At 44.3% G+C, this 10,979-nt stretch overlaps 1 protein-coding gene across 3 annotated transcripts in view; it reads right to left on the reverse strand.

The window, feature by feature from the left end:
• Positions 1-8,311, reverse strand: part of MOB1A (MOB kinase activator 1A) — a 24,724-nt gene extending 16,413 nt beyond the window's left edge. For 2 of the 3 annotated variants that reach the window (XM_011946044.1, XM_011946042.1), the window contains exons 1-2: positions 8,005-8,311; positions 2,165-2,331 (exon numbers count right to left, since the gene is read on the reverse strand). In XM_011946044.1, the coding sequence (XP_011801434.1) occupies positions 2,165-2,331; positions 8,005-8,018 (181 nt within the window). In that variant the 5' untranslated portion in view covers positions 8,019-8,311. The remainder of the gene's footprint in view (positions 1-2,164; positions 2,332-8,004) is intronic. The other variant, XM_011946043.1, reaches the window with a different exon arrangement.
• Between the last annotated feature and the right edge of the window lie 2,668 nt (positions 8,312-10,979).

The following is a 10,979-nucleotide window of genomic DNA, read 5'->3' on the forward strand; positions in this document are numbered from 1 at the left end:
ACAGAACGAGACTCCGCCTCAAAAAAAAAATAAAAATTAAAAAAAAAAAATAAACAGGGGTTTTTTTCCAGCACTTTGCGAGGCTGAGGTGGGTGGATTACCTGAAGTCAGGAGTTTGAGACCAGCCTGGCTAACATGGCAAAACCTCGTCTCTACTAAAAACAGAAAAATTAGCCAGGCATGGTGGCGAGCACCTGTAATCCCAGTTACTCGGGAGGCTGAGGCAGAAGAATCACTTGAACACAGGAGGTGGATGCTGCAGTGAGCGAGATCACACCAGCCTGTGTGACAGGGCCAGACTCCGTCTCAAAAAAAAAAATTAGCAGGGCATGGTGGTGTGAGCCTGTAGTCCCAGCTACTCAGAAGGGTGAGGTAGATCACTTGAGCCCAGAAGTTGAGGCTGCAATGAGCTACGATCATGTTACTGCACTCCAGCCTGGGCAACAAAGCAAGACCCTATCTCTGAAGAAAAAAAAAGAGGGATTCAAGAAGCATACATACAGGCCTCTTCAGATCCTGATTTAAACGAAGCATAAAGTTTTAGGGCAAAAAAAATTTTAAAAAGAAAACATTTGGCCAGGTGCGGTGGCTCACGCCTGCAATCCCAGAACTTTGGGAGGCTGCGGCGGGCAGATCACTTGAGGTCAAGAGTTAGAGACCAGCCTGGCCAACATGGCAAAACTTCATCTCTACTAAAAATACAAAACTTAGCCAGGTGTGGTGGCGGGCACCTGTAATCCCACCCAGCTACTCGGGAGGCGGAGGCAGAGGTAGGAGAATCGCTTGAATCTGGGAGGTGGAGGTGGAGGCTGCAGTGAGCTGAGATCTCGCCACTGCACGCCAACTTGGGCGACAGAGCAAGACTCCATCTCAAAACCAAAAAAAAAAAAAAAAAAAAGAAACATTTATAGGACAGTCATGAAAAATGTGAACATTGACCAGATATTTGATAAGTTAAAGGATGATGGCACTGTCATCTTTACAAGTTGTCTTTTAGACATACCTTATTGAAATATTTATAGATAAAATATCATGTCTGGGATTTGCTTAAAATAATCAGGGTGGCATACAGAAGAAGAAGAATTGGTCACAAACTGGTATTTGTTGGAGCTGGGTAATGGAATGAATACCTGGAATTCACTGGACTTAGTCTCTCTACTTTTGTATGTTTGAAATTTTCCATTAAAAAGTTTTAGGCCGGGCATGGTGGCTCACGCCTGTAATCCTAGCACTTTGGGAGGCCAAGGCAGGCAGATTGCCTGAACTCAGACCAGCCTGGCCAACATGGTGAAACCTCGTCTCTACTAAAATATAAAAAATTAGCTGGGTGTGGCAGCATGCGCCTGTAATCCCAGCTACTCAAAAGACTGAGACTGGAGAATGGCTTGAACCCAGGAGGCAGAGGTTGCAGTGAGCCAAGATCAAGCCATTGCACTCCAGCCAGGGTGACAGAGCGAGACTGTCTCAAAAATAAATAAATAAACAAATAAATAAATAAATAAAAAGTTTTAAACTTTTTATTTAAACTTTTTATTCCTGGAACATCTGAAATTTCTAATTTAAACTTTATTACCCAGAAATGATCTCATCTCAGAAATGAGAGACTCTCACATTCAAATCTCTAGTCTTAGCATATTGTCCCATGTCATGCCCTTGTTCTCTTGAACTTTAAGTGACTTTCAGCTCAGATCCCTCCATTTTCTCCCAATCTCTCAATTCCCTCTGACACTCTAAGTCACAACAATCAACTGACTGTCCATGTGAACTGCAATTGACTTTTCTGGATATGCAGGCTGATGAGTACTGCTGGGAGTGGAAGTAAAACTGTGTAGATGGATTCGCTACAAAGTCACAGACCACGACAGGCATTATGTTTTCATTTATCAATCTTTTATTTGACCTTACTCAGCTTTTCATGCTATTCTCCTCAGAAATTGCCCAAAAGCACTCATCATTTCTCCTCAGGTCCCTCTACTCAACCTCACAAACTACCACCAAGTACTCTGAAAAGAGCAACATAGCTTTGGATGTATTTGTACTTAATGTTTCTTTATAGATAATTTGTTATATTAAAACAGTTCTATCTGTAAAAGAAAATTCATTAACAATGAGATTTTTAGCAAAACCTTTCTATAAAACAGCAACGTTGCATTTTAAAACTTACTGTTTACAGCAATCCATTCATTGAGATCCTCTCCCTCAGGCAACATAACAGCTTGTCTCAGATTCCCACTTCCTAGAGTCGCTTCTGCATGTTTTAAGAGTTCATACTGATGAGATCCTTCAGGTATATTCTTCTTTGGTTTGAATGTTTTAGAAGAGCGGCTGCTGCTGTAAGATTAAAAGTGCAAGTATATGAATTTTTAAGACTGGAAGTAGAACAGGTATATAATTTTAGGTATATAAAGTAGTCTGTAAAAACAAAATAAAAATTACTCTCTGGGCCGTGCACAGTGGCTCATGCCTGTAATCCCAGCACTCTGGAATCACTTGAGGTCAGGAGTTCGAGACCAGCCCGACCAACATGGTGAAACCACACCTCTACTAAAAATATAAACATTAGCCGAGTATGGTGGTGCACACCTGTAGTCCCAGCTACTCGGGAGGCTGAGGCAGGAGAATGGTTTGAACCTGGGGGGCAGAGGTTTCAGTAAGCTGAAATTGCATCACTGCACTCCAGTCCAGGCGACAGAGCAAGACTCCGTCTCAAAAAAAAGAAAAAGAAAATCTCTGAAAAATGCCAAGATAGGAAAATGATGATCACAACACAAGAATGCTTTTTTTCCCCCCTGCACATAAAAGCAAGATTAGCAGCACAACTCCACAATAAGGCAATTTAGTATGCCCTCTGAAGAAGTCTGGTACAGAGAAAGATCCTGGATTTTAGTTCTTGATCTAACACTAACTGTGTCTTCTTGAGAAACTGAACCTTCTTTTGGCTTCAATTTCCTTTTCCTTTTTTTTTTTTTGAGATGTAGTCTGACTCTGTCACCCAGGCTGGCATGTAGTGGCAAGATCTCAGCTCACTGCAATCTCCACCTCCTGGGTTCAAGTGATTTTCCTGCCTCAGCCTCCCAAGTGGCTGGGATTACAGGCATGTGCCACCACACCCAGCTAATTTTTTTTTTTTTTTTAGTAGAGATGGGATGTTGCCATGTTGGCCAGGCTGGTCTCGAACTCCTGACCTCAAGTGATCCACCCACCTCAGCCCCGCAAAGTGCTATAGAAAATGATGGGGCCATGACTGGGTGCGGTGACTCACGCCTGTAATCCTAGCACTTTGGGAGGCCGAGGCAGGTGGATCATGAGGTCAAGAGATCGAGACTATCCTGCCCAACATGCTGAAACCCTGTCTCTACTAAAAAAAAAAAACACAAAAATTAGCTGGGCATGGTGGCGCATGCCTGTACTCCCAGCTGCTCGGGAAGCTGAGGCAGGAGAATGGCTTGAACCCAGGAGGCAGAGGTTGCAGTGAGCCTAGATCACACCACTGCACTCCAGCCTGGCGACAGCGTAAGACTCCGTCTCAAAAAAAAAAAAAGAAAAGAGAATGGTGGGGCTAAGTGCAGTGGCTCACACCTGTAATCCCAGCCATTTGAGAGACGAAGGCGGGAGGATTTCTTGAGCCCAGGAGTTTGCGACCAGCCAGGACAACATAGTAAGGCCACATGGGGAGTGGGGAAGATAAAAAACAAAATGGCGCAGGGAGGTTTAGTTCAAAAATCCAATTTTCTATATCAAAATATTTGGGATGCCTTGAAAGCAAACCACAGTAAAAGAAACACTAACATCTTTAAGTTTATAACAGGGAAAATAAATGAGACAGGCACAACTCATTATTAAGGAAAAAATGTTTTTATTCCTATCTCACACCATCCATAAAGTCTTCCACACAAAACTCAGAAATCTCAAAGAAAAAAATGGACAGATTTCAAATAGTATCAATTAAAACTTCCATAACAGAGCAAACAGACAAGTAACCAAATAAAAGTACTTGTAACATATATTACTAAGGATGAACTGGATAATAGAGGGCTTCTGTACTCATTAAGAATATGAGGAATCCTTTAGAAAAATAGGCTAAGGAGATGAATAGGCAATTCAGAAGCATGACAATCAATGAGCATGTGAAAACCTGTTCAATTAAAGTAAGATTTTTTCCCTAATCTGAATGTCAAAAGTTTACATGATTATATTAAATGTGGACTAGGGTAGGGGCCCCCAACCCCAAGGTCATAGACTGGGCCCCACAGAAGGAGGTGAGCAGTGAGCAAGCAGCAAAGCTTCATCTGTATTTACAGCCGCTCCCCATTGCTGGCATTACCGCCTGAGCTCCACCTCCTGTCAGATCAGCAGAGGCATTAGGTTCTCACAGGAACGTGAACACTATTGTCAACTGTGCATGCAAGGGATCTAAATTGCATGTGCCTTATGAGAATCTAATGCCTGATGATCTGTCACTCTCTCCCATTACTCCCATATGGGACTGTCTAGTTGCTCAGAGCTACTACTGATCATACCTTATGATGAGTAGTAAAATTATTTAATTATATATTCCAATGTCATAATACAAATAAAGTGCACAATCAATGTAATGCATTTGAATCGTCCAGAAACCATCTCCCCAACCAGATCTGTGGAAAAATGGTCTTCCACAAAACTGGTCCCTGGTGCCAAAAAGGCTGAGGACCACTAGACTAGGGTACAGAGCAACTAGTACTTTAATACACTACTGGTGAAAGTATAAAGTGTAACATTTTGGGAGGGCAATATGGTAGTCTCTATTAACACTGAAAAGCTCCTCAAGCCATCCATTCTACTTCTAAATATCTCCTCTAGATATGGATAAGGATTTGTTTTCCAAGATTGTTTTTAATAGGGAGAAACCTACAAGCAATCCTCAATTTTATCAGTAGAGGACTGAATTAAAGTATGGTACATCCATATCATGGAATATTGTATAGAAGTTAAGAAAACCAGACAGAGTACACGTATTCACAGGGAAAGATCTAATACACGGTTAAACATAATACACAACCAAATGTACAGCAGGAGCCCATTTTGTAAATGCATAGAAAATATCAAAAACTAAATTCATCAAAACTGGTGATTACTTCTAGGAAGAGGAATGGAATAGAACTACAGACTTTTACTTTACACGAATAATTTGGACTTTAAATAAGACTGATTAAGAAGTAAAAAAGAGCCGGGTGCAGTGGATCACGCCTGTAATCCCAGCACTCTGGGAGGCCAGGCGGGTGGATCACTTGAGGTCAGGAGTTCCAGACCACCCTGACCAACATGGTGAAATCCCGCCTCTACTAAAAATAGGAAAAAAAAAAAAAAAAAATTAGCTGGGCGTGGTGGCAAGTGCCTGTAATCCCAGCTACTCGGGAGGCTGAGGCAGGAGAATGGCTTGAACCCGGGAGGCGGAGGTTGCAGTGAGCTGAGATGGCACCACTGCACTCCAGCCTGGGCAATAGAGTGAGACCCTGTCTCAAATAAAAAAAAAATGTTTTTAATTTAAAAAAAGAAGTAAAAAAGAATTATGAAAACACTAAAAATCAAATCTGAAACGTTTTTAACATGATAAAAAATTATATTGAACAGGGAAGAAAATATTTGCAAATCACAGATGTGATAAGGACTTGTATCTAGAATGTATAAAGAACTCTTACAACTCAAAAACAAAAAGACAACCCAATTTAAAAACAGGCAAAAGATCTGAATAGACTTTACTCCAAGGAATATATACAAATGACCAATAAGTACACGAAAAAATGTTCAACATTATTAGTCATTAGGGAAATGCAAATCAAAATCAGGAGATACCACTCCACATCCACTTAGGGTGACTATTAAAAAAAGAAAATTAACAAGTGCTATGAGAGGTGTGGGGAAATTGGACCCCTCATAGAGTGCTTATGGGAATGTAAAATGGTGCAGCACTTTGAAAGTTTGGCAGTTCCTCAAAAGGTTAAACACAGTTACCATGTAAGCCAGCAATTCCACTCCTAAGTATATACCCAAGAGATATGAACACATACATCCACGCAAAAACCTGTCACATATGTTCACAGCAGCATTATTCATAATGGCCAAAAAGCGGCAACAACTCAAGCACCCATCAAGAAGGTCAAGTTTTAAAAAAAGAAAGTCTCAGCCGGGGGCGGGAGTGGATCATCTGAGGTCAGGAGTTCAAGATCAGCCTGGCCAACATGATGAAACCCAGTCGCCACTAAAAATACAAAAATGAGCCGGGTGTGGTGGCTGGCGCCTGTAATCCCAGCTACTCGGGAGGCTGAGGCAGGAGAGTCGCTTGAACCCGAGAGGCAGAGGTTGCAGTGATCCGAGACCGTGCCATTGCACTCCAGCCTGGGTGACAGAGCGAAACTCGGTCTCAAAAAAAAAAGTCTCGGCCGGGCGCGGTGGCTCAAGCCTGTAATCCCAGCACTTTGGGAGGCCCAGACGGGCGGATCACGAGGTCAGGAGATCGAGACCATCCTGGCTAACACGGTGAAACCCCGTCTCTACTAAAAAATACAAAAAACTAGCCGGGCGAGGTGGCGGGCGCCTATAATCCCAGCTACTGGGGAGGCTGAGGCAGGAGAATGGCGTGAACCCGGGAGGCGGAGCTTGCAGTGAGCTGAGATCCGGCCACCGCACTCCAGCCCGGGCGACAGAGCAAGACTTCGTCTCAAAAAAAAAAAAAAGTCTCACATTAAGGTCCACAAAGCAACTATGCATTCACTAACTATCAACTCGTAAGAAAAAAGTAGAGGAGGGAGGAATACTTCTATTAATATAGAAATTAAATCTAAATCATACAGGCTCTTTGACAAGGTAATCGTATTTTAGAGTCCATTCCTTTACGAGAATAACCCAAAGGAGGGAAAATGAGACGCAGATAAACATATTCTTAGTAGTCCTATTTTATAGAAGCAAATACTGGAAGGAATCCCAGTCTCTCACAATAAAGTGGGTGAACTCTGGTTATAAAAAAAAAAAAAAAAAAAACTATGTAGTGTTTTTATATTGTATTTAATAAAAATGTCAAGCATGTGGATTACATCCATAACTAAAAATGGATAATTACTCAATCACGAAACACACATTTAAGCAATATACAAGGTAGAGAGAGCCACCTGAGAATAAAAAATACTTTGCCAGAGCAATGCTTCTCAAACCTTAATGTGCATAAGAATCATGAAGGAATTTACAAGCTTTTTCATTTTAGCCTTGTTTGACTGGGCTCAGGCATTATCTCTAAAATGAGATTCTAAGGTATGTGTGTCAAGTTAATTGCTGTAGTGCACTAAAATAGCAATATTGTTCCTGTAATGGGACTATGAATTTGTTTTAATTTTAACTTTCCAAATTATTTATAATAATACTGCAATGTACTATGTAATAATGTTGTATGGTATATTACATAATGATTAAAAACACACGATTCTACCGAGGACAAGAGAAGGTGGTTAAAATCAAAACTAGTAAGTGGGCAGAATCAGAATTGGACAGAACGATCCGACTCCAAGGCCCGCATCTTAACCTCAAGCTTCTCAAACTGCGGCAACGCACATTCTCCCGGAGCGGCATTCAACACCGACAATACTGAAACTGGACCTATAACCTAGCGGCGAGTTAAGTCGGCATGGACGGTTTCTAGAAGCTCGAGACGAGAGAAACCGGGGGCTCGCGGCTCCGCCCCCAGATCGTCTCCCCGCCCTCGGGGGCGCTCGAGCGGAAAAGTTTGGAGGCGCTACGCCCCGGGGGCCTTTCTACTCCCCAACCTTCACGCTCCGTTTCCTTTACCTCACCTTCATCTCTGTCGGCCTCTCCCAACATCTCGGCCTCCCCCGCTGACCCAAACAGAGGCAAAACAAACGCCAGCTACCCCGCCCCTGCCCCGGCCCCTAGGCCCAGCCCTTGCCTCAGGTCCGGGGAGGCCTCCCCCACGACCTCGGCCCGCAGCCCCAGCGCCCGCGGCCCGGCCCCACTCACAAGAGGAAGCTCATCTTCGGTCCTCAGATGGGAGGCGAGGGGCCTCTGGCCCCCGCCCGGATCAGGACTCGGAGCCGGCGAGAGGGAGAGGACCGTCCTTTGCTCACGGGCAGCGGAAGCCGCGCCGCCGCCGCTCGGAGCCGGGTTTCTGGCCGCTGCGAGCCCTTGCAAACCTCAGCGCCCGCCTTGCCCGCTTACCCCGCCTTGCAGACCCGAAATGCGGAACCAACAAAATCTCGCGAGTTAAGGTTTCGCGGCGCCGGGAGGGACTTGACGCACCCCCTTTCGCTCCGCCTCGTCCTAGAACTTGGCCAATCATCGCTCTCCAAGCCAGGCCCTCCCTCCCCCGGAGGCGTGGCGAGGACGGCGGTCCTGCGGAAGGGGCAGTGGCTAGTCCTGCTCTTGGTCTATCTTGGTGCTGCTGGGTTTCGACCCAGCTCCCTAGGTTGCACAGGGCTCTCTATAAGCGCTACATACCCCTGCAATTTAAAAAATTTTTAATTTAATTTTTACTTGAGATATATTCACATAGCATAAAATCTATCCTTTAAACATGTACCCTCTAGTGGTCCTTTTCGTTTATGTTTTTTCTTTTTCTTTTTTTTGAGGTATCTCACTCTGTCGCCCAGACTGGAGTTCACAGTTCATTGCAGCCTGGACTTTCTGGGCTTGAGTGATCCTGTCGCCTCAGCCTCCCGAGTAGCTGAGACCACAGGTGCGTGCCACCACGCCCGGCTTATTTTCTCAAAGTTTTTGCAGAGATGGGGGTCTCACTGTGTTGCCCAAGCTGGTCTTGGACTCCTGAGCTCAAGGGATCCTCCTGGTTTGGCCTCCCAAAATGCTGGGATCACAGGTGTGAGCCACTGCCTCCGGCTTTGTTTATGTTTTCAAAGTGTGCCAACCATCACCACTAATTTTGTTGGTTTGTTTTTCAGACAGAATCTCACTTTGTAACCCAGGCTGAAGTGCAGTGGTGCAATCTAGGCTCGTTGCAACCTCTGCCGTCCAAATTCCAAGTGATTCTCATGCCTCAGCCTCCCGAGTAGCTGGGATCACAGTCGTGTGCCACCACAGGCGGCTAATTTTTTTTTTTCCAGTAAAGACGGGATTTCACCATGTTGACCAGGCTGGTCTCGGTCTTGAACTCCTGAGCTCAAGTGATCCACTCACCTTGGCCTCCTAAAGTGCTGGGATTACAAGCGTGAGCCACGGCGCCCAGCCTAACCATAATTCTAGGCCATTTTCACCACCTGGAAAAGAAACCGCATACCTATTAGCAGTCACTATCACCTACCTCCCTCCTCCCAACCCCTGGCAACCACTACTCCACTTTCTATTTCCATGGATTTACTTAATCTGGACATTTCATATACACTGTGAATGGAAATATACATTATGTGATCTTTTGTGACTGACTTCTCTCACTTGGCATGTTTTAAAACTCACCCATATTGTAGCATGTATCAAAGCTTCATTCCTGGCCAGGCACAGTTGTGCCTTATGCCTGTAATCCCAGCACTTTGGGAGTCTGAGGCTGGTGGATCACTTGAGCTCAGGAGTTCGAGACCAGCTTGGGCAACATGGTGAAACCCTGTCTCTACAAAAATAGAAAAATTAGTCAAGCATAATGGGGTGTGCCAGTGGTCACAGCTATTTGGGAGGCTGAGGCGGGAGGATCCCTTGAGTCCAGGAGGTGGAGGCTGCAGTGAGCCAAGATGGCGCTGCTGCACTCCAGCCTGGGTAAGTCGCCTCCCAGGTTCACACCATTCTCCTGCCTCAGCCTCCTGAGAAGCTGGGACTACAGGCGCCCGCCACCACGCCCAGCTAATTTTTTTGTATTTTTAGTAGAGACGGGATTTCACCATGTTCGCCAGGATGATTTCAATCTCCTGACCTCGTGATCTGCCGCCCAGGCCTCCCAAAGTGCTGGGATTACAGGCGTGAGCCGCCACGCCCGGCAACTTTATTTCTTTCTATGGATGAGTAATATTCCATTATGTGAAATATACCACATCCTGTTTATCCATTCATCTGTTGAGGAACATTTGGGTTGTTTCCACTTTTTGTCTATTATTAATAATGCTGTCATGAACATTCATGTACAGGCTTTTGTGTGGTATTAATGCCAAGTGACAGCCAAGCAACGCCTTCATTCCACCATGGTGGAATGAAGAAAACAAAAGGAAAATAGTGGGAGACTTGAGTCATGGCTCAGCCAATGGTGGTGCAGGGTGCTCAGTGTAAAAGAGTTTGCCCTGTACCTGACTACACACTATTCATGTTTCCAGTAATTTTATTTCGTTCATGTATCACTTGTCACATTAAGTTAATGATGTTAGGGCACATGAGACTGTATTAAATTATATTTACTATTTATTGAATATATTTTTCAGTCAGTTATGTAAAGCAAATTTATGTACTCTTTTTCCTCCCCTGAAAAAAATAAATTAGTAATTTTAATTTGAATTTTTTAAACTTTTGTAGTGTTTTGGAATTTGATTGATAAATATAAGTGATTTGACATAGCTATATAGAAGTTACAAATATAGGAACACAGATTTAGGCCAGGCGAGGTGGCTCACGCCTGTAATCCCAGCACTTTGTGAGGCTGAAGTGGGCAGATCACTTCAGCTCAGGGATTTGGGACCAGCCGAGGCAACATGGCAAACCCCTATCTCCCCATTTCTACAAAAAAAAAAAAAAAAATAGCCAGGCGTGGGGGTGCACACCTATAGTCCCAGCTACTTGGGAAGCTGAGGCGGGAGGATGGGTTGAGCCCTGGAGGTAGATAGAGGCTGCAAAGAGCCGAGATCGCACCACTGTACTTCAGCCTGGTTGACAAAAGTGAGGCCCTGTCTCAAAAAAAAAATCGATTTACACTTCTGTGGTAATTTATATTACTTAAATAACATCATAAAAATGACTTCCGGCCGGGCGCGGTGGCTCAAGCCTGTAATCCCAGCACTTTGGGAGGC

The sequence above is a fragment of the Colobus angolensis genome, unplaced genomic scaffold (genome assembly GCF_000951035.1).
Source record: "Colobus angolensis palliatus isolate OR3802 unplaced genomic scaffold, Cang.pa_1.0 Scaffold249, whole genome shotgun sequence".
Taxonomy (NCBI): domain Eukaryota; kingdom Metazoa; phylum Chordata; class Mammalia; order Primates; family Cercopithecidae; genus Colobus; species Colobus angolensis.